Here is a 23,668-nt window from a genome sequence, read left to right on the forward strand (position 1 = left end):
CAACGTGATAGAGGAAGCAGAGGACAGTGACGCAATGAAGGGGCCATGGGCCAAGGCAGGCAGGCGGCCTCTAGAAGCTGAAAAGGCACTCAGCGCCGCCAAGCCACTGTGCACGTCTATAAACTAATGGATGTGTGTTCCAAGCCATGAAGCCTGTAGTAACTTGCCACGGCAAGAATAGGAAACCACGCCCCAGGTCTTGTTGAACACGTGACTGCCTAGCTGCAGAAGACATTTCCCCAGCCTTGCCTGCAGTGAAGGGCGAGTCTGTAGCTGAGTTCTTGCCATGGGTGTGGGTGGAAGTGACGTAAGCAGTTTCCAGGTCACATCCTTAACAAGGGGAAGCTGCTTGGCCTCCACTTCCTCCCATGAAACTAGAAGGTGGACTTGGGGCTGTGAACCAGCTGCAACCATGCCAACGAGAGGGACCCTGATGCCTGACAACCTTACAGAACAAAGCAACTGGCCCACCGTGAACAGTCCAGTGGTGAGCAGGCAGGAGCCTGGGAGGCAGAGACAGGTGTGCCCCTCGGGGTCTCTGTGACAGGAGTTCAGCCTCTGCCCCAGTGCATCTGGGATATCAAACATGGGCGGGAACAGGGAGCAACAGAAATGTTTACACTCTGGGAACACACATCTGGAAAATTCATTAGGCAGGCACTTCTCACGCTGAATATTCAGACACTCTCTCCTTACACCAAAGTGTTAGCATCTTCATTCATGAATTTGTTCGTTCATTCACTTGCTGGGAACATATGCTGGTATAACCACTTCGGAAATTCAGCAACTTAAAACCCTGCAAAACCACTCTTTGCTATACATATTTACTAGAATGGAAATAGGAGGCCATTTATAATAACAAAAAACTGGGAGCACCAGAAAAGTCCATCAGCAGGAGAAAGGACAAAGACACGGTGCCATATTCGGATGATGGAATACCACCAGGTTGGGACAGTAAGTAAACTGCCAAATTTGAGACGACAAGGAAGTCACGAGTCTCTGTTTAGCTTCAATCCCAATTTTTAAAACTGAAAACAAGCAAGATCAGACAATATGTTTTTAAGAGGCAGATACAGAAACGATAACATTTTTTCTTTAAAAATAATAAATATTGAAGCCAGCGTTATGGCAATAGCAGGTTAAGCCACTGCCTGAGACGCCAGCATCCCATATGGGTGCCAGTTCATGCCCCGGCTGCTCCACTTCCAATCCAGCTTCCTGCTGACAGCCTGGGAAAAGCAGCCGAAGATGGCCCAAGTGTCTGAGCCCTACCACCCATGTGGGAGACCTGGAAGAAGCTCCCAGCTTTGGCTTAGCCCAGCCCTGGCCACTGTGGCCATCTGAGAAGTGAACCAGAGGATGGAAGATTCTCTCTCTCTCTCTCTCTCTCTCCCTTCTCCCCCTTTCAAATAAATAAATCTTTATAAAAAATAAGAGAAAGATGATTTTTAAAAGACTTATGGATTCCTCTAGGAGAGGGAGACAGGGGATACAGATGGGGTGCACCATGTTTGAGGTCTTATAGCAAGGGCTGGAGTCACAGCTGTACATTTGGTAAGGATGCCCGATGCTGTGCACATGACAGCAAATATCATATCAGCTTTGAGAACTCTCTTAACACCCAGCACCACATAAAAAGGCCCCCGACAAAACTATGTGAGGCAAGGTTCACAGAGTGGTGGGCTGAAGAAAGAAAAGAGATGGAAGAACCAAGTGATCACAAAAGACTATACCTCAAAGCAAGTGTTGGCCCAGGGGCTGAAGTAGGCGCTTGAGACGCCCACATCCCATATCAGAGTGCCTGGTTTGAGTCCTGGCTCCTCCGCTTTCCTTTTTTGTTTTTTAAGATTTATTTATGAAAGAGTTACACAGAGAGAGGAGAGGCGCGCGATGGGGGGGGGGGGGGGGGGAGGTGTTCTATTTGCTGGTTCACTGCCCAACTGGCCGCAATGGCCAGAGCTATGCCGATCTGAAGTCAGGAGCATGGCGCTTCCTCCAGGTTCCCCACATGGGTGCAGGGGCCCAAGCACTTGGGCCATCCTCCACTGCTTTCCCAGGCCACAGCAGAGAGCTGGATCGGAAGTGGAGCAGCCAGGACTGAACCGGCACCGGCTTTACCCGCTATTCCACAGTGCCGGCCCCTCCTCTGCTTTCTGATTGAGCATTCCCGCTCAGGTGTATTTTGGGAGGCAGCAGATGATGGCTCAAGTACTTGGGCCCCTGCCATCCACGGGGGAGACCTGAACAGAGTTCCTGGCTCCTGGCTTTAGCCTGGCCCAGCCCTGGTTGTTGTGGGCATCTAGGAAGTGAACCAGCGGATGGAAGATTTTTCTCTGTCCTCTTCTTCATCTCTGCCTCTCTGCCCTTCAGATACAAAATGAAAAGAACTAAATAAAAACTGTAAAAAAAAAAAGACTACAGAACAACAAGCAGTGTGTGCCCTGCAGCATAACCCGATGGTGACTGCATCTGCAAAGCACATCATACTGTCTCCTATTAGTGTTGATCTGAACCTTAATGAGTCAATTTATACTTAATTTGTGAATTCATTTCAGGTTTGTACTTGCAAATCCGCTAAAAGCAAAAGTACCTCATATCTAGTTAAATGCCTGTATTTTCCAAGTAGCATTATTACTTAAAAGTTTGAGGCAATTAAAAAAGAATGACACGCTGACACATGCTGCAATATGAATGAGCTTTGATGACAGTATGCTCAAAGAAATAAGCCAGTCACAAAAGGAGAAACAGTGCATGATTTCACCTATGGAAGGCACCCAGAGTCGTCAGATTCTCCGAGGCAGAAACAGAATGGTGGTTGCCAGGACTCGGCAGGGAGCGCAGCACGGGAGGAGGAAAAGGACCTGTAGCTGGACGGCGGTGCCGGTGCACACCAACGGTAATGCCGCTGCAACGCGCACTGAAAAGCGGCCACAGGGGGTGGCTGTTTGGCGCAGCAGTTAAGAAGCTGCTTGGAATGCCCATATCCCGCATAATGGTCTCTGGGTGTGGCTTCCAGCTCCACTGGCAACTACAGCTTCCTACTACTGGGGATCCTGGGAGGCACACACGATGGCTCAGCACTTGGGGCCCCTGCAACTTGAATTTCAGGCTCTTGGCTTCAGCCTGGCCCAGCCCTAACTACTGCAGGCATATGAAAAGTCAATCAGTGGATGGATGATTCATTCCTCCTCTCTCTCCCTCTCTCTAATATAAAAAATTAAATTAAAAATTGTAAATGCTTAAAATGGTAAATTTCATATTACATATATTTTAATCACAATAAAAATAAATTAAGTTAGTAGACATCAAAAAGTGTCAGGCAGAACAGTTTCTTGGGCAATGTCTCCCTTGCAAGGGGAACTTCAGCATTACTCACTGGAAACCTGTGCTCTATTTTGTCTCTCCCTAAACCGCCAGCGAGGAGCTTCAGAGCCAGCCCAGACACGGGTATAGCGCAGCAAGCGAGCTTCCAACACGTGATGCGTGTTCCTAAAATGAGTGCCTTTCTTTCCGCCTCAATAGAACTTGTTCACACACACACCCCTGGGTTTCTCCGCATATTCCACTGTGTGCTTCATGAAATGACCACATCACTGCCTGCTCTCAGTTAGGGAAACCAAAGTCAAGTAAAATGCTTCACTGAGTAAAACTTGAGACATCTGTGAATTACTCTGGTTATCAGATCTTACACTTAGCAGGCACTCAATAGACACTTGCAGAATTGAACTGAATTGGATCCCAATCAGCAGGATTGAATCAACTGTTTTGTTTGCCCTACAAATTTGATTCAGGTTATGTCCATAGTATGAACATGTAACAATGGGAGAAAGTCCATGATACACATAAGGGGTCTTCAAAAGATTCATGAAAAATGCAAATGAGAAAAAACTATGCCTGGTTTCAAATTTTGATTTGTATCAAAGTAAACTTCATTTTAAATTCTATTTTCATGAATTTTTTGAAGTCCCTTTGTATTAACTACCACTGCCTTCTATAGGGCATCATAAACATTCAACTAGGCTTTTTTGCCGAGTACGTGAGCTGACAGTAGGCAAGCCCCTGGTGGCTGAAGAGTAAACACACACAGTGTCCACTGAGGAAAGTGCTACTCCCTAAAGGCAAGGCTTCAAGACGCTTCGTTCAGCCTGCATCCTGGGGGTTTTGCCACCGGTACCTACTAATGCCTTTGAAACGATGAGGGGACTTCCAAAAGCTCATGAAAAAAAAATGGGGGACCAGTGCTGTGGCGCAGCGGGTTAAAGCCCTGTCCTGAAGCACCAGCATCCCATATGGGCACTGGTTCTAGTCCCAGCTGCTCCTCTTCCAATCCAGCTCTCTGCTATGGCCTGAGAAAGCAGTAGAAGATGGCCCAAGTCCTTGGGCCCCTGCACCCACGTGGGAAACCTGGAAGAAGCTCCTGGCTCCTGGCTTCGGATCGGCTCAGCTCCAGCCGTTGTGGCCATCCGGGGAGTGAACCAGCGGATGGAAGATCTCTCTCTCTTTACCTCTCTCTGTAACTCTATCTTTCAAATAAATAGAATAAATCTTAAAAAAAAAATGGAATGAAAAGGTAAGTTTATTTTGATGCAAAAAAAACTTGAAACACATGCATAGTTTCTTCATAACATGCATTTTTCTGTGAGCTTTCTGAAGGTGCTTTGTATAAACATATTGTTTAGGGAGTGTATGTGGACACAAAACCACAAGATTACTATGGCCATGACCTTTCCCTTGTCAGTACAGGACTTGGCCCCATATCTCAGCCAAATAGGAAGTCACTTCAGGACACACAGTTGTCCTTATGGTTCCGGGAAAGCAAATTCCTTTAAATGGCAGCCAGGTGGTGAGAGAAGGGGACATGAAGGAAGGAGGAAACAAGCAAACTCCCAAGGGCTTCACCTTCGCTGTGCGCCCCTCCCTCACACCAGAACTTGAGACCAGCGACTGTCAGCCAAAATGGTGCAATGGAATAGGGCCACACTGGCTGCTCAACACAAAAGGCCCCCATACAGTTCGCTTTAGAGGTGTGCAATGGGTTCGCTCTCTCTCTCTCTTTCTGTTACACCCCCCCCTCTCTTACACACACACACGCACGTGCACATGCAAAGCACATACAGAGGGAACGAGAAGCCACATGAACTAAACTTGAACTAAAACTGAAAGCACCACTCAGCTCTTTACTGAGACGCCCGCCTGGTCTGTCAGGTGAACTCTCTTCATTATTTCTCTTCAATAAACTCTGCTAGCATGCTTACCAGTTAAAACAAACAAACAAAAACAAAAACCCAGAAAGCAAGTACAAGGGGGCAAGCCCCTGCCAGTGTACACTAGACTTCTGTCCTCCTCTCTCATCACCCTGGGCCATTCCAGTCATCTGGGATCTGTGGAAACAATGAATGGATCTAAAACACCACACCCTACCTACAACTTGATTTCCTTACGGGACAGAGAAGAAATACTCGTATGTCTACCACACCCTTACTTTTTTTTTTTTTAAGATTTATTTATTTATTTGAAAGTCAGAGTTACACAGAGAGAGAAGGAGACAGACACACACACACACACACACACACACAAAGAGAGAGAGAGAGGCCTTCCATCCACTGGTTCACTCCCCAATTGGCCACAATGGCCAGAGATGTGCCAATCCAAAGCCAGGAGCCAGGAGCTTCTTCCAGGTTTCCCACGTGGGTGCAGGGGCCCAAGGACTTGGACCATCTTCCACTGCTTTCCCAGGCCACGGCAGAGAGCGCGATCAGAAGTGGAGCAGCCGCAACTTGAACTCGCACCCATATGGGATGCTGACACTGCAGGCGGTGGCTTTACCCACTATGCCACAGCGCTGGAGCCCACCTTTACTTTTAAGATTATGGAAGCAGCCTAACCACACACATGGCAGAAATGGTTCCATAAAGCCAGAGGTGTGAACTCAAATATTCCCCTACAAAAATCTACCGGCTTTAGAGATAACCATGAAGTTGGAGGAGGGGGTGAGGGAAGCACATACAATTACACATGTTTGTTTACCTACATCCACAAGTTTACTATGGAAAGCCTACAAAGAAACATACTCAAACATACTGAGAGTGGTTGTATGAAGGTACTGTACGGCTGCTCAATTTCATTCTCTTGTTCCTGAAGGGACCGGGGCCTGCTGTGGGCTGGGGAGGGTCCCCTGGTGCCACTGCCCTCTGTCCCAGCCTCTTCCCGCCCTCTGGGACAGAGGAGCCCTGTCAACAGGGGCACAGGGTACAGATCCCTGCCCAGCAGCCTCCTCTTCCCCGGCGGCACCTCACAGGCCCTCGCGGTGTCCTCGCGCGGCCCTCGCGCGGCCATCTTGGCCTTCAGCGGGCTGTGCACTGAGCAAAGCAGCAGGGAGGGGATGACAGCGGAAAATGTGAGACAGGGGCGGCGCTCCGTGAGAGGGGCTTAAAGGAAGAAATGGGGGGTGTGTGTGAGCTGAGGGAGGAGGGGCTGAGGACCAATGAGGGGTTCAGAGGGAGCAGCTGGGGCAGGGGAAGCAAAGAGGAGAGAGAGACAAAAAGGGAGGGAGGACTGGGGTGACAAGATACAGAAGAGGAACTAGAGGTGGAGGGGGATGGGGGATGGGGGCTGGGGGCGGGGAACAGAAGAGACTGGGGTAGTGCAGGGGGAGGTGTGGGGGGAAGAGGGGAAGAGGGAGAAGTGTGGAAGAGGAGGAGGTGGAGGAAGGGTGTGGGTCAATGAGAGAGGAGGGGTGGACAGCATGGCTTTGAGATGAGGGAGGGGCTGCTAGGGAGGGAAAACTTAGGGAGGGGGGAAGAGAAGTTGTGGGGAAGGGGTGGGAGGGAAGAGAGGGCGCAGGGCATGGGGGTGTAAGTGTGAGGGACAGAGGAGGGGAGAGGGTAAGAGGGAAGGATGGTGGGGGGAGTGTGGGACTGAGGATGGGGAAGGAGGTTGTGGGAGTGGGGGGTGGGGGGGCGGGGCAAGGGCAGGAAGGGGAGAAAAGGAAGGGGGAGAGAGGCAGACAGCCCGGCAACATTAGAGGGGGAGCCCCGGGCCTTCCCAGAGCCAGCGTCCCAGCCGCCAGGCCGGGCTGTTTGTCACAACGCCTTCATCTCTTCCTCTACTTCAAAAGCCACAGGTTCCCTAAAAGAGCTAGACACATCAAGCTGTACCCTTCCCTCACGGCATGCTGTCATCACAGAGCCCGAGGACCCTGAAGGTGGCACTTGACAGGCCACTGCCTCAGTGACCCAACTGAGGGTCTCCAAGGGCAAAAGTGACCCCTGTCTCGGAAGCAGAGAAGGAACCCCGGGGTGGCAGCAGCTCATAGCACTGCCCTCCACGAGGGACACCTCGGGGTCATTCCTGCTGGCAGCTTCCAAGCACCCCTAAACACGTGTACACAAAGGCTGCAACTGAGCACCGCCCTGCCCCTGGGTGTGGGCCCGGAGCCACCACCTGGGTATGGGGTCATGGGCCTGGAATCTCACGAAGGGGAAGTTGGGATGTGCCAACTGCGTGGCGTGTGCAGGCAAACAGCTGCATAGGAAGAAGACGGGGATAGGGCAAGGAGGCACGCTAGGCTCTGGCCCATCCCTGCCTCCAATCCCTCCCGTGGGCGCCCTTCGGTTGCCCTGGTGGACCCAAGATAAACAGCCCCTTTCCAGCTCGTGGGCACTGCTTGGCTTCCTTCTCCTGCAGACGAGAGTGTGAGAAGCCAGTTCCTAACGCAGCTAAGAACTGAGGCTTACACGGACAAAGTTTCTATCAGCCAAGGGCCCAGATCACGGAGACTCAGGATACACTGGAAGTCTCCCAGAGATCCCTTCCAGAACCACCTGTCCCTCCAGCACGGGGGGGGGGGGGGGGGGTGTCCCAGGCAGAGAGTTCCAGTACACGTCAGCAGGCACAGTCCAGCAGACAGAAGCTCCCCCATCGTCAACCAACGCCGGCGTGGAGAAGGGGAGAAGGGGAACGACAACTAGCTGCAGGCCTCCATACGAAATCTCTCCGAACAAAAACTGGACAAGCACCTGTGGGGAAGGGCCCTGCATGGCCAGGGCAGTGGGGGCCAGGAGGCTTTCTGAACTCTCTGTCACTGCTGAACTTAGAGTCACATGGACAGATAACCTAGTCCCAAAATTCAACTTTCAAAACAAATTGAAAAATTCCTCAGGCTGGCAGCTATAGTTGCCTTGCCAAGCCAACAGCTTCCTGCTTTCAAATCCTGTCTTTAATTGGTGACACCCGCCCACCCCCCCCCGTTCCCCCTCCTACCCACCCCAAAGCCAATTATTTTCCTTTCATTTGTTTTCTGACAGTCAAAGGTAACAATTAAGCCAAAAATCACCAGCAATTAACAGACACTTTGCCCAAGCTGCCTTAGGTAGCACCAATGAGCTCATGGACAGACTAATCTTTGGGTTGACACCTCTGTTCTCCCTCTTAACAGTTCACTGAGAACAGAGGGGCAGAGAGAAATCACTGGATATGTGGTTAAAAGCTGTCCCACTTAGCTCAGGTTGTGCGGGAGGTTTTGGGTTGCTGGTCTGTTCTAATGATCAAAATAGGAGAAAGGCAAAGCCCACTTACCAAGCGCTCCATGTCAAAGGAATTTCATGCAGAAGCTAGCACGTAAAACCATCAAGGAGCGGCAGCTTCCAGAGCAGTCCAGTGAGGAAAACAAGAGAGCCAAGGAGAAGCTGGCTAAGGGGAGGGGAGAACAAAGTAAGGGAGGCCTCTCCAGTCTTCATTCCAATCAAGGGTCGAGCCCCTCCACCTAGCTCCAGGCATGAAAATAAGAACCAGTTGGAATAATTAGACAGGATGCTAAGCTAATTAAAGACTTTTCACACAGGGAGGTGGCATGTGATGGCTAAAACTGGTGCAGCCCCAGAGGAACAGACCTAGAACTTGGCCCCAAGTCTCCCAAGTCTAGAACAGTCCAGAAAAAAAACCACAAGAGCTGGTGTTTGCATACCAACTAGTAAGAAGGTGAAGTTTAAGGAGATAGCAATTTAAACTGTCTATACATACTGTACTTTGGCGCTTAGGGACTTGAATTTGTTATGCAAAATAAGTAATTAATGAGCTTTGAGCTATTTATGGTACTTAATCCAAGCCAGGAAGAAACAGAGATAGGAACTAGATCGCACTTTTTACCTCGTCATTCTGTCCCTCGCTTTGGGATAGACCCCCCCCTATGGTGCCCCCACCCCTTCTCTGGCCACTAGAAGGGAGTAAGTGAGCCTTTTCGGGGCTTTTCTTGCCAACTGAATGCAGTTCAGCTATGACAACTATCACAGGATTTTTCTTCTCAGTGCTTTTTCTTTATAAGGTTAAATACAAACAAGTTTATCGCTGAGCTAAGATCCACAAGCTGCAATTTTCTTTAAGTATCTTCTAATGAAAATTACAGAATGGACCATAAGATATCTCCCTATAAAATAACAACCAAGTTGAAAACCAAGTGCTCATAATCAATCAGGTTGCCAGTGTACCTTTGCCAGCAGAGCAACGTAAGGGACAAACATGAACCGCCATCAATCCTGTGTGTGAATTCAAGAAATCTGTTTGGCATTGCAGTATTGTCTCCCACGATTCAGTCTTTTTAAAATGAAATTTAGTTGAAAGGCAGAGTTACACAGAGTGGGGGAGAGACAGAGAGAGAAAGAGATCTTCTTTCCATTGGTTCACTCCCTAAAAGACCTCAACAGCAGCAGCAGCTGGGCCAGGCTGAAGCCAGGAGCCACGAACTCCATCCTGGTCTCCCAGGTGGCTAAGCAGAGGCCCAAATACTTGAGTCAGCATCTGCTGCCTACCCAAGCGCATTAGCAGGGAGCTGGATTGGAAGCAGAGCTGCCCCACAACACGGGCCTCTCAAACATTCTTAATGAGTTTCAGTCATTGCCAAGGAAGTCACCCAAGCAACTAACTCTGGGATGTTCTGGGATGTAAGAGGAAATGCAAAATTCCCCCACAGGGCAGAAGGTGTTTGAAGAGGGAAAGCAAAAACGAAGGGGCTCCCAAAGGAAACACGGACGAAAAACATCTTTGAAAAACAGCAAAGCCACTCTCCCTCCTTTCCTATAGCCCTTTGTACACTCTATTGGGACTCCTGTGCTTCCCCAGTGTTGTCCAAATAACCTGGCATGTCCAAGACCCCCCAGGAGACAGGGACCCTTATCTTCAGGTTAGAGACTTACCAGGGAGGGGTGATAAGAATAGTCTGAGGGGCCGGCGCCGTGGCGCAATGCGTTAATCCTCTGCCTGCGTTGTTGGCATCCCATGTGGGTGCCAGTTCTAGTCCCCGCTGCTCCACTTCTGATCCAGCTTTCTGTTGTGGCCTGGGAGGGCAGTGGAAGATGGCCCAAGTCCTTGGGCCCCTGCACCCACGTGGGAGACCGGGAGGGGGCGCCTGGCTCCTGGCTTCGGATCGGCCCAGCTCGGGCCCTTGCGGCCATTTGGAGAGTGAGTCAGCAGAGGGAAGATCTTTCTCTCCCTCTCACTGTCTGTAACTCCAACTCTCAAATAAAGTTAAAAAAAAAAAAAAAAAGAATGGTTTGGACCTAGAAAGTGCTGATGGCTGCAAACCATTATGAATATACTCAGTATCACTGACTTGTACACTTAAAAATGGCTAAAATGGAAAATTATATATATACTTAATGTATAAATGGCTAAAATGGAAAATTTTACATATGTATATACTTCATACATAATTTTTAAAAGTATTAATGTAATCTATCAAAGTCATTGACTTGCACACTTTAAATGGGCGTACTGTATGGTATGTAAATTGTAGCTCAAATCAGTTGCTAAAAAATCTTCCTAGGAAAAGAGCCTGTGGCACCAGCCTCACGGGGGAGCGGGAACTTGGCTCCCAAGCACCTTCACAGGTTGGGCAGGGCTGGTTTTCCACACAAAAAGGCGGTCACTCTGCCTCTCAGAGTCTGTGTCACCTCTGAGGGCATGGGCCATGGCTGCCAAAGACCCTTCCCTCACTCGATTCCAGAGACCGACATGTGAGTGGCAGAAGGATCCAGACAGAAATACATCCCCCTAGAAGGCAAAACATTAGGGGAGACGAGCAATGCGAGAAGCAAGTTTGAACAAGGTTAGGCCTCAAAGGCCTCACCTTTCCCCAGGTGAACGACTCGGGTCCTGGCACAAAGAGAAGGGACAGTTGTGTAAAGACACTTTAGATGCAACCGAACAGTGAAAGAGTCCTGCTCTCCAGTGACTGCTACGTTCATTCATAAAATGAAGACTGTGGCTACAGAAGGAAACCTCGTGCTCCAGATAAAGTCAGACAGTGCAGGAAGGAGACGGGGCTTCAGCCAAGTGAGCTAACTCACAAGCCCCCGAGGAGCCCTCGGAGCAGGCCTCTCAGCCCCCGCGGGGCTGACATTCGGGGCCAGGTTACTGCTGTGGGCGCGGTCCTGTGTACTGCCGGGTATTTAGCAGTGTCCCCAGCCTCTGCCCACTACGTGCCAACAGACTGAGCCACCGGGACAAGCCCAAAAGGCCTTCAGACATCATCAAAGGCCTTCCTGGGAGAAGAACTGCCCCTGACTGAGACCAGCGCGGGGGAGAATTTTCTGTCTTGAAGCTTGCAGTTGTCTGTGGAGCCCCTGGGACTAAGGGCCACCACGAGCTGCTGGCAAACAGAGCTGCTAAGCACACTCTGCCCAGGCCAGGGGGCCTTAGGAAACCGCACACACACTCCGGGCAGCCCATGGCCTCACAGAATCACAAGTAGTAAGTGCACTTGGGTGAAAGGGTCAGTGAGTAAACTCATTTGTTTACATGCACCACCCCGACTTAGCTTCGAGACTTCTTTCTCCCCTAATTAAAGCCCTCCCTTTCCTGCGCATTTCTCTCACTGAATAAAACACTTAAAAATTAAAAAAAAAAAAAAACCATATGGCACCCACTGTTCGCCAGGAAAAAGGTCAGGCCAATGGAGTCGAGGCGATCCGGTCAGAGGTGCACATACTTCATACGAGACGAACTGGTGCTGGGACAGCAACCTTTGGAGCAGGCTTCAAAAGATGACATCTCTATCCTAATCCAGGAACCTATGACGACGTCCCCTTATGTAGCAAAAGGGACTTGGCAGGTGTGATCAAGCTTAGGCTCCGCAGGAGAGGAGGGTTGTCCAGGTTCTCCAGGTGGGACCAATACAACACAACAGGCACCAGCGTCAGGGTTAGCCAGAAGGAAATGTGAGGACAGATGCAGAGGCCGCAGCGATGCGGTCGTGAGCCAAGGAAGCCCAAGCAGATTCTAGAAGCAGGACAAGGAGAGGAGGTGGATGCCTCTAGAAGGGACACGGCCCTGCTGACATCTTGACACCAATGCAGTAAAGCCCACTTTGAACTTGTGACCTCCACAACTGGACAAAGACACATCTATGTTGTTTGCAGCCCTTGGCTTTGCAGGGAGCTCCTACAGCCGCAATGCAGACAGAAGACGATGGCACCTGTCCCCCTTAGAGAGAGGCGGGGGTCGCAGGCTCAGAGGCCTGCACAAGCGAAGGTTTTGCTAAGGCATTCAGACTGTGCAGCATTTGCAGAAAGCCACACAGTGGTAATTCCAGAAATATCTGGGGCTTGACTGCAGGTTGAAAGGGGCTGAGAGAGGGGGAAAAGCAGCAGCAAGGCAAACGGCAGAGCAACCACGGAAGCAGCAGCCAAGATGGTGACACCCTCAGCAAACTTGGCCGTCAGAGAAGCAGGACAGCCTTCGTGCAGGAGGACCCTGCGCTGAGTGTGCCACACACCCCGTTCGAGGTGTCTGAGGCATGTGCAGGGGAAGTGAGTCGGGAGGTTACGAAGGAAAATCAGCTCAACCAATGGCAATTTCAGGCTTTGCATGTGCTGGGCACAGGGACACAACAATCACACGACTGAAGTCCCCTCTCTCGCTGCATGGATAGGGCCTCAGCTCAAGACAGAGACCAAGACTGCGGCCAGATCCTCAGAGGGGCCACGGGAGTCAGCCAAGTGGTAGAGATCACTCAGGGCACACTTTAAACATCAACAGGCCCAGGAATACCAGTGTCCCAGAGGCAGATAGAGGGAGAACTAGCAACGGAGAGAGGAGCAGTAGCAGAAATTGGAAGTAAATAGGGTGGCCGAGAAGCCAAGAAAAGCCCACAGTCTGCACAGTCTCAAAGCCACAGCTACGTCAAAGACGCCTGTCTGAGATGGGTGACCGCAGCAGGAACAGTGCCAGAGGCCAGCAGTCCCAGCAAGTGTAAGTGGAGAGGAAAGAGAAGAGGATAAATAAGGGCAAGGTCTAACTTCCAGGTAGTATCCCAGTCCTCTTTCTGTTGCAATAACAAAATACCTGAGACACGGTAATTCCTAAAGAATACAAGTTTAGGGCCGGTGCTATGGCGCAGCAGGTTAATGCCTTGGCCTGAGGCGCGGCATCCCATATGGGCGCCGGTTCTGGTCCTGGCTGCTCCTCTTCTGATCCAGCTCTGTGCTGTGGCCTGGGATAGCCATGGAGGATGGCCCAAGTCCTTGGGCCCCTGCACCCACGTGGGAGACCCAGAAGAAGCTCCTGGCTCCTGGCTCCTGGCTTCGGATTGGCGCAGCTCCTTCTGTTGTGGCCAGTTGGGGAGTGAACCAGCAGATGGAAGACCTCTCTCTCTCTGCTGCTCCTCTCACTGTGTGTAATTCTGATTTTCAAATAAATAAATCTTAAAAAAAAATACAAGTTTACTTGGCTCATGGTTCTGGGGTCTGGAGAGTCCAAGAACATAGTGCTGGCATCCAGTGAGGGCTTCTTATTGCATCGCAACAGGCTGGAAGGCACTGCATGGGGAGCCAGCAAGCATGCAAGCCTGGCTCTCTCTTGCTCTTCTCAGAAAGCCACTGACTAATGTCATTGTGGGGCCCCCTGCTCACGACCTCATATTATACTAATAAGCTCCCAAAGACCTGGGGTTAAGTTTCCCACACATGAGCTTTGGGGAGGACTCATTCAAACCACAGCAGGTGCCTTTATTAAGAAACTTCTAAAATCTAAATTTAAAACCAAAAATGCAATCTTTCCAAGGAGACACTTGGTTACCCAGAAGAAACTAGGGAAAGACCTGTCCACTACGGGGCAGTGTATAGACACAATGATGAATCCCTCCCACCAGATGGCCACACCCTAATGCCTAGAACCTGCTGACATGTAGGTTCCCTGGCAAAGGGGCACTGATTGCAAATGGGCTAACCTCGAGACGCAGAGCTTATCCTGATCCCCGGCGACCCAATATCATCACAAGAGTCCTTCTATGCAGAAGGGTGGGGCGGAGAAGTCAGCGTCAGGGTGCTGTGATGCGACAGAGACCTCGCCAGCCATTGCTGGCCTTCAAGGCTGAGGAAGAGGCCACAGCAATGCGAGCAGCCTTGGGAGCCAGGCGAGCCGAGGAAAGGGATTCTCTCCTGGAGCCCCCAGGAGGAATGCAGCCGTGTCAATACCTTCATTTTTAGCCCAGTGACAGATAATACACATGCACCAAGTTTGTGATAGTCTGTTAGAGCAGCAATCAGAAATGAATATGAGTACCAGGTCAAAAATCATGAAAATATCAGAAATCCTAGAAACGCTAACAACATATTTTCAAAGTCCTTTCTTTTTAGGGGCCGCACTGTGGTGCAGCAGATTAAGATTGAGTCCTGGCTGCTCCACTTCCAATCCAGCTCCCTGCTAATGCACCTGGGCAAGCAGCACAAGATGGCCCAAGTCCTTGGGCCTCTGCACCCACGTGGGAGACCAGGAAGAAGCTCCTGGCTCCTGGCTTCAGCCTGGCCCACCCTGGCCATTGTGGCCATTTGCAGAGTGAACCAGTGGTTGGAAGATTTTTCTATATATCTCTCCTTCTCTGCAACTTTACCTTTCAAATAAGTAAATAAATCTTTTTCGTTAAAGTCCTTTCTAAAGAAGATGGAGAGAAAAGGATGGTGACAAGGGCTGCAGTTAGGTAAAGGTCCAGGTTACTAACACGGAGCCGGGCTGATTCATGTCATCAAGGCCCAGGTGTTGGAGGTGTGGCTTGAAATAGATTCAAGAAAGAAGCAACACTGGAGCGTCTGAACTCCATGGGGGGTTTGTTTAGAACTAGGCAGGTACTTTGCTCCTCCTCTAAGGTCCTGTGTCACTTCTGACAGCATCCTGGTTCGTGCTCTGAATGCCTCGTGCACATGTGCACCCCCGGTTTTCACCTGTAAAGGAAGGACCTTACAGCAGAACCACACCACGGAGGGCTCATTAATATGCAGATTGCTGCCCCCCTCCCACACAGCTCCTGACTGAGGAGCTCTGCTGGGAGGGGCTGGAGAACGCGTATCCCTAAAGGACCACGTTGTGCATCACTGTATCAGAGGCAGGCTCTCCTTCTCTAACTCCGTAAGGGTTCAAGGACTGACTACCTTCTGCCTGACTTCTTGGTTCTCAGCAGCTTGCTCCGTGGTACTCTGTACCTCACCTCCTGGTGGAGCATTTTAGTTGTCGTTTTGTGTATTGTTGAACAACAGTCAGAAACTAGGACTGACTCACATTAAGGAAGTTGCCCCAGAATATACCTAGAAAGCCATTCTCGTCTCCACCACCTTCTGCTCCCTGCCCCCTCTCATCACTTAATTCAGAGAAAGAGAAAAGCAGCCCCGCCCCCCAGGAGCTGGCCGGGCACTCACAGCTGGGCCTGGGTGCCCCGTTGAACAGAAACAACTGCCCAGGGTGTCCACATCAGGAGCGGCCAGCCTGTGCCCAGGATGGCACAACACACAAACAAGACCTCTCCGTAATCCTGGCTGATCGTGGGCAAAGCATGAACCATGTCTAAACCACTTATGTGGCCACACCTGCCCCAGTCCTGGCTGGCGCGAGTGACAGTTGCTTCTTTACCAGCCGCGGCTTCAGCCTGGCTGTGATTGCCTGCCTGGAGAGGGCATCTGTCAACACCCCCAAGCGCAGAATCATCCCCGGCCTCCCATCACGAGCATCGCCCAGTTTCCATAAACGCTCCCCAGCACTCCCCACCTAGGGGCAAAGCCTCCAGGTCAGCCTCCAGGTCAGCCTCACTCCCACGGTATCGCTGAGAGGCCCCTCGGTTACCAAGGTGTGCATTCTGCCTGACGCAAGGAGAAGCAAAGCGGGCTCGTTCTATCTGGGTGTGCTCCTGGGGGTGGGTGGCTGGAGGGCAGTGCTGGCTCACACTCAACCCTCAGATCTGTGCAAGCACAACCTCCTCAAAGGCGCCGTCCTTCCCACACCAGCCTAAGTCAGATTTCCTTCGCTACTCTTAAAAAAAAAAAAACAGACTTATTTTACTTATTTGAAAGGCAGAGTTACAGAGAAAGACAGGGAGAGAGCTTCCATCTGCTGGGTCACTCCCCAAATGGTCACAACTGCCAGGGCAGGGCCAGGCCAAAGCCAGGAGCTTCATCCAGGTCTCCCACTTGGGTGGCAGGGGTCCAAGCACTTGGGCCATCTTCTGCTACTTTCCCAGGCGCATTAGCAGGGAGCTGGATGGGAAGCGGAGCAGCCAGGACTCAAACCAGTGCCCATATGGGATGCTGGCATTGCAGGCGATAGCTTAACCTGCTGTGCCACAGCACTGGCCCCCTTCTCTACTCTTCTTTCACAAGCTCCATCCAGGCCTTCAGTTACATGCCAGTGTGCCAGGAGCACTACATTCAGGTGGCCCTCCACCAGCCCGGGAAGCCCACGCTGGCAGGCCTATGTGTGCTGGGCACCTGTTCCTATTACAGTGCCTGGCAGAAAGCAGAGGGTCAATAAACACTGGGTGAATGGGTAAATGGACAAATGCTGACCACTGTATGGGACACACTTTAAAACAATGACAAACACAAGAGTCGATGAGAGAATGTCAGTAATGCAAAAAGAACTGAAGGGGTAAGAGAAGCAACCACCAGGATCTGGGCAGCCAGGACAACAGGGGAGTTTTGCTCATGCCAAGATGGACATGAGGGGTAAAGGTCACGCACAGTGAAATGGGAGCCTTTTCTTCCTTTACCAACTCAAGACTTGTTTGTGGAAGCCAACAGGTTACATTCATTTTACCTCTGGTCGGGCACAAAGCATTCTACCACCCATCCATTTCGTTGCTAAAAACCATCCCAACTTTGGTGTTACTCAGGAATTCTTTAAGCAGACGTCATTTGCTAGGCTTGCAAATCCCTCACTACTCAGATTCGGGTCATCTGTGCACTTGTAATTATAAGAGGCTTTCCCCGTGTCTGGTACCGTAGGCATCTCCCAGCAAGTTCACAGGACGCGTTCTGGTGGGCTTTCCTAAAATGCCACTTAAACCAGCCCACTTCAGTTCAGGGTTAGAGATTTGATACTTTTCAGTTTTTGTTCAAATCAAAGATTATATGACACAGTTTTATTGTGTTATTCCGTCAGCAGAAAAACCATTACCAGGCCAGGTAAGAATATAAATGTATCAAATTGATACACTGGATAAACCTGAAAACAGAGCAGAGAGAAAGGAGGCATGCCTCTATGTGTGCACATAGAACCCTGGTGCTGTCGGGAGACACAGAAGCACCTGTTAAATACCTGTACTATTCACAAAGAATGCTAAAGATGCCCACAGAAAGAGCAGCTGATATTCGGCCACAAACACCCTCAATCTCACCCTGAACAACACAGTGAAGCAGACATTCATTTTAATCTTATCACCTCTAGGTATTAACTCCTGAAATTCACAAAAATCAGTTTCTGCCTCCCCACCCCCCCCCCACTACCACTGGTTACAATAAAAATGATTAAGCCCCAAAGACAATGAACCATAGACGTACTCTCTAATTTTCTTAGGTGACTCTGAAAATGCAAATAGTTCAGGCCTGTATGATAAACAGGTCTGTTTCTCATCCAGCAGGGACTCAATGCCCCCCTCGCACTGAGCTATATAAAGCAGAATTCAGCACGCACCCTTCTTCCCACCTTCTGGCCATGGGAGAAGACATTTGCATCAAACCTCCTCTCTGTGTCCCACCCTCTCAGTGACCCACCCAACATAAGAGGTGAGTAAACAGCAATCTTGGTCACCCCCGGGGAAATCAATCCATGCCAAAAATGACCTGCGTGCTTTCAAAAAGTACCTTTGTCAAGGAACTGTACCACTTCACCAGGGGCCAAAGCAACACAAGGGCTGGCGAACTTGCTTTGTCTTCCACCAAGTAGGAGGTGTTGGTGGCCCTCACTCATTCAGTAAGTATTTGTCTGGGGCCTGCTCAGTGCCAGGCACCAAAGAAAACAGTGCCGAGCAAAACGGTGCAGCGCAGCACTGTCCCTGTGGTCAGTGAGTGTACAGGCGGGGGAGGAAAATGTTAACCATGTTAGACTGCTAGGGAAAAAGGAGAAGCTGCCAGATGAGACAGGGCAGAGGAACGAACTTAGACTGCGGGTGGCACGGAGATGAGAGGAGGGCACAGTGGAAAAAGTGACATTGAAGGCGAGAGGCCATCAGATCACCAGCACTCCGGAAAACCATTTTGACAAATGACCACCAACGAGACTTCAACTTTGCCTGTCAACAGCTGACGGGGTTAAGCCTCCCCTTTTGCAGGCTTCTGTCTTCCTGAGCATCCTATGACCACTCGCCTACCACTGACTTTCCATGCACACAAATCCTACTACTGTAACTGAACCCACAAAGGTCTCACTTTATTGGGATCTGTTATAATCTGCAGCCTTCCTATGCTTGGCCTAGAAACACCCGAAAATAATCTGCAGGGGGCATGACAAACGGTACACCAAACATGTAACAGCCCAGCTGATCACAAGTCCTCCACCCAATAGAGTGTTGGATCCTCTGGTCAGATGGGTGCTGGTTCCAGTACTCCGGAGTCCACAGCAAGTGGGCACCCAGGGGGGCCTACGTTTAGCTGCCTACTTGGAAGTGATGTTTCCCCAGGGAATCAAGGACTGGCCCACCATTTCCAGTTCCCGGATCCTGCAGACTTAGAGGAGGGGGCGGGAAGTGGCCTTTGAGCATCCCGGAGCTGAGAGCTGGCCAGGCTGAAGGAAAGCAGGCAGAGACGGGGTCAGGGCAGGAGGAAAGGGGTCCCCAAAGGAGCAGCGCCAGGCGGGATACTGGGGCGTTTCCCGCCCCACCCCCCCTCCGATCCCCGTCAGCCCCCAGCAAAAGAGACCCAGCCGCCACCCCCACCCCGCGACACCGGAGCCCCAGAGGTTCCGGCTCCCCACCCCACCCCCTGCAGGGCCAGGCGGGCACCGGGAGCCCCGCGCAGGGCCGGAGCCCACTAGGTCTGGGTACCTGCGTCCGCAACGCAGAGGAGGACGCGCTTGGGTGAGAAAATGGCCAAGACAAAACTCTCCCCGCCCACCCGAAAAGCCAACCACACCCCCTGCATCCCTAAGCCCGAGCCGCCCGGGAGCTGCCCCCGCGATCCTCCGCCCAGGGCCCCGCGGGCTCCTGTCGGCGCGCGCACGGGCTCGTCAGGGACACGGGCGCAAGTGGGAGAGAGTGGGAGTGCGCTAGTCAGGCGAGGGCACCCACCGCGGCGTCACCCGCCCGGGCCCTGTCCCCGGGGCGCCCTCCCTGGCTCCACGGTCCCGGGATGGGCGCGCCGCCCCCGATCGAGGTGGGCGCCCGGCGCAGGCAGCCCCTACTCACCCATTGGCGTCGAACCGGGCCGGGCCGCCGAGGCAGCGTGAAAGTTGGCGGAGGCGAGCGTGGGGATCGGGGCGCCGGGGTCGGGGCGCAGAGATCGGAGCGCGAGGGTCGGGACGCGGCGGCGGCTGGGCCGGCTTCTTCCTCGGTGGCGGCAGTGGCGGCGGTGGCGGCGGCGGTGGCGGCGGCTCAGCGCCGCCCGCTGCTGCCTCTGCTGCTGTTGCCGCTGCTGCCCCGGGGCGACTCCTGCTGCTGCTGCTGCTGCATCGCGGCCCGCTGCGCCCGGCTGCGCCGGGTTTCCTGCTCCCCGCGAGTGGAAATTGCGAAAAAAAAAAAAAGCGCCGCCCAGCCCAGCGCCCGGCAGCCGCGGCCGCGCCGCCCGCTCTCCCCTCCTCCTCTCGTCACCGCTGCCGCGATGCTCTCCTGCGGCTCCGCCTGCCCAGGACGCGCGGCCGGGGGCGGGGCGGGGCCGCAGTGGGGCGGGGCCGCAGTGGGGCGGGGCGCGAGCCGCGCCGGGGCTGGCGCCGGGGGCGTCCCTGCGGCTGAGGCTCCGGAGGGACCCGGCTCCGCGCGGTCGCCCCCTTACCCGCGGCGGTTCGGCTCACGCCCCGGGAAATGCCGCGAGACTCCTCGAGACCGAAGGAGACTGGGGGTCCGTGGGGGAGGGGGCGTCGGAGTTGAGGGGCACGTGGAAAAGCCGTAGGGGCCGGCCCGGGAGGGGCTGCGAGAGCTCGAGGACGGGCTGGGGGAGGGGAACCTTGGACCCGTGAGGGGCGGAACACCTGCTGAGAGCGTTCGCAGGTTCCTGGCAATCCCGGCTAAGGCCTCACAGTGAGAGGGATGGAGAAAGGGCCCCTTGGTGCAGCGTGGGAACCGCGGCCGGCCGGGTGCGAGTTCCGCACGTAGGAGGCGGAGGCCGCACGCGGGGCAAGACTAGAGGAGGACGCGGCGGGACCCTCGCAAAGACCTTCCTGACCCCGCACCTGGGCCAGGTGGCCTTCGTTGGCTTAATAATGTTACCAGCCCTGACACAAGGGCTGCCGCCCACCAACTCCCCCCGCCCCCCCCCCCCATGCACACACAGGCGTCCGTGTGCCATGCTGACGCCCAGGCCTGGACAGCTGGCCCTCGAGCGGGCGCTAAAATGAAAACGGAATGCGTGGGAATACCTGGGCAACTCAGAAGCTCCAGTCCCCACCACATCTTGCGCCATCGATCCACTGCCTGGCTGCCGCCACATTCATAGACTGGCCACTGTTTCCTTTTCGCTTTCCACCATCTGGTGGTGGGAAGAGATAGTGAAATAGACGGGAGGCTCCCAGTCAAAGACAATCGAGAAAGAGCAATGGCCCCTAAAAATGGAGGAGGCTGAGGGTTAGTGAACCCAAATGTGACGAATAAAAGCTGACCCTACCAGATAAGGGGCTGTCCCCGCACCTCACCTATGATGATCATAGGCAGCTCTTGTAAACTGGCCACATTCTTGGATTTCTGTAGAAAGATGTTTTGAAAACTTTCATTAGATTTTTTTTTTAAGATTTTTATTTATTTGAGAGGCAGAGTTACAGAGAGAGGTAGAGAGAGAGAGAGAGAGAGGTCTTCCATCCGCTGGTTCACTCCTCAGATGGCCGTAAGACCAGGACTGTGCCAGGCCAAAGAGGAGCTAGGAGCTTCTTCCGGGTCTCCCAGGTGTGTACAGAAGCCCAAGCACTTGGGCCATCTTCCACTGCTTTCCCAGGCCGTAGCAGAGAGCTGGATCAGAAGTGGAGCAGCCGGAACTCCAATTGGTGCCCGTATGGGATGCCAGTGCCACAGGCAGAGGCTTAACCTACTATGCCACAGCACCGGCCCCTTTCGTTAGCTTTGGGGAAAAAAAAAAAACTCGGCCGGCGCCGCGGCTCACTAGGCTAATCCTCCGCCTAGCGGCGCCGGCACCCCGGGTTCTAGTCCCGGTCGGGGCGCCGGATTCTGTCCCGGTTGCCCCTCTTCCAGGCCAGCCCTCTGCTGTGGCCAGGGAGTGCAGTGGAGGATGGCCCAGGTGCTTGGGCCCTGCACCCCATGGGAGACCAGGAAAAGCACCTGGCTCCTGGCTCCTGCCATCGGATCAGCGCGGTGCGCCGGCCGCAGCGCGCCGGCCGCGGCGGCCATTGGAGGGTGAACCAACGGCAAAGGAAGACCTTTCTCTCTGTCTCTCTCTCTCACTGTCCACTCTGCCTGTCAAAAAAAAAAAAAAAAAAAAAGAAAAAAAAAACTCAAAGTTAAGATCTTACCAACAAAAGATCATCATCTTTATTTTTTTTTAACTTTTATTTAATGAATATAAATTTCCAAAGTACGATTTATGGATTACAATGGCTTCCCCCCCATACCGTCCCTCCCACCCGCAACCCTCCCCTTTCCCACTCCCTCTCCCCTTCCATTCACATCAAGATTCATTTTCAATTATCTTAATATACAGAATATCAGCTTAGTATACATTAAGTAAGGATTTCAACAGTTTGCTCCCACACAGAAACATAAAGTGAAAAATAATAGATGATTTTTTTTAAATGATGATGAAATCAGATCAGACCTATTGTCATGTTTAATCCCAGTGAGAGTCAAGTTGGGAGTTGATAATTTCTTTTTTCTTTTTTTCTTTTTTTTTACAGAGGATCAGTTTAGTATACATTAAGTAAAGATTTCAACAGTTTGCACCCCCATAGAAACACAAAGTGAAATATATTGTTTGAGTACTCGTTATAGCATTAAATCTCAATGCACAGCACATTAAGGACAGAGATCCTACATGAGGAGTAAGTGCACAGTGACTCCTGTTGTTGACTTTACCAATTGACACTCCTGTCTATGGCATCAGTAATCTCCCTATGCTCCAGTCATGAGTTTCCAAGGCTATGGAAGCCCTCTGAGTTCTCCGATTCTTATCTTGTTTAGACAAGGTCATAGTCAAAGTGGAGGTTCTCTCCTCCCTTCAGAGAAAGGTACCTCCTTCTTTGAAGACCTGTTCTTTCCACAGGGATCTCACTCACAGAGATCTTTTGCCAGAGTGTCTTGGCTTTCCATGCCTGAAATACTCTCATGGGCTTTTCAGCCAGATCCAAATGCCTTTAGGGCTGATTCTGAGGCCAGAGTGCTATTTAGGACATCTGCCATTCTATGAGTCTGCTGAGTATCTCACTTCCCATGTTGGATCACTCTCCCCTTTATTTATTCTATCGGTTAGTGTTAGCAGGTACTAGACTTGTTTATGTGCTCTCTTTGACTCTTAGTCCTTTCATTATGATCAATTGTGAACTGAAATTGAAGATCATCATCTTTAAATACCGTTCATGTGTGTCGGAGCAATCTAAACAAGAGGCTAATAGAGAGACAGGAGGCCTATCCACACAGCTGCGGGAATAGGGTAACATCAAAATCAGGCTCAGGAAGGGCCTAAAGAACATGGAGATTAAGAATCTGAACTGCTGGGGTCCGTGCTGTGGTGCAGAGGGCTAAGTCGTGGCCTGCAGCACCGGCATGAGCGCTCCGCTTCCCATCCAGCGGCCTGCTGAGGCTCCTGGGAAAGCAGGGGAGGATGGCCCAAGCTCTGACCCAGCTCCCCGCTAATGCACGCCCTGGGAAGCGGCTGTGACGGCTCAGGTACCTGGGCCCCTGCCACCACCTTGGAGGCATGCAGTGAACCCCACTCCCAGGTTCAGCCGCTAACCCCTGCGGGCATGTGAACAGTGAGCCAGTGGATGAGAGCTCACTATTTGCCTCACTCTTGGTCTCTTTGCCTCTCAAATAAATACATATATATTTCGAAAAAGAATCCAAGTGTTGAAGGCAGGGATGAATAGTGAATTACGCCTGCAGCAGGCACGCAGGCGCCTCACTTGTTACACGTCTTAGCAGAGCCTGGTCTCTCCAGGGCAAGGAAGCCCTATGCTATATTCTAAGAGTTGACAGACACTGAAACTCACAGAGCCTGGCTACACCCAGAACTGGCCTGGGCCCATGCAATTCCGGATGTGA

General features: G+C 52.0%; 1 protein-coding gene across 7 annotated transcripts in view; it reads right to left on the reverse strand.

The window, feature by feature from the left end:
• The window catches only part of SH3KBP1 (SH3 domain containing kinase binding protein 1), a 382,152-nt gene extending 362,166 nt beyond the window's left edge, over nucleotides 1-19,986 (reverse strand). For 5 of the 7 annotated variants that reach the window (XM_070067168.1, XM_070067166.1, XM_070067161.1 and 2 more), the window contains exon 1: nucleotides 19,658-19,932. In XM_070067168.1, coding sequence (XP_069923269.1) covers nucleotides 19,658-19,661 — 4 coding nt within the window. In that variant the 5' untranslated portion in view covers nucleotides 19,662-19,932. Of the gene's footprint in view, nucleotides 1-19,657 lie in introns of all 7 variants that reach the window. The other 2 variants (XM_070067164.1, XM_070067162.1) reach the window with 2 other exon arrangements.
• Nucleotides 19,987-23,668: the final 3,682 nt, after the last annotated feature.

The sequence above is a fragment of the Oryctolagus cuniculus genome, chromosome X (assembly GCF_964237555.1).
Source record: "Oryctolagus cuniculus chromosome X, mOryCun1.1, whole genome shotgun sequence".
Classification (NCBI taxonomy): domain Eukaryota; kingdom Metazoa; phylum Chordata; class Mammalia; order Lagomorpha; family Leporidae; genus Oryctolagus; species Oryctolagus cuniculus.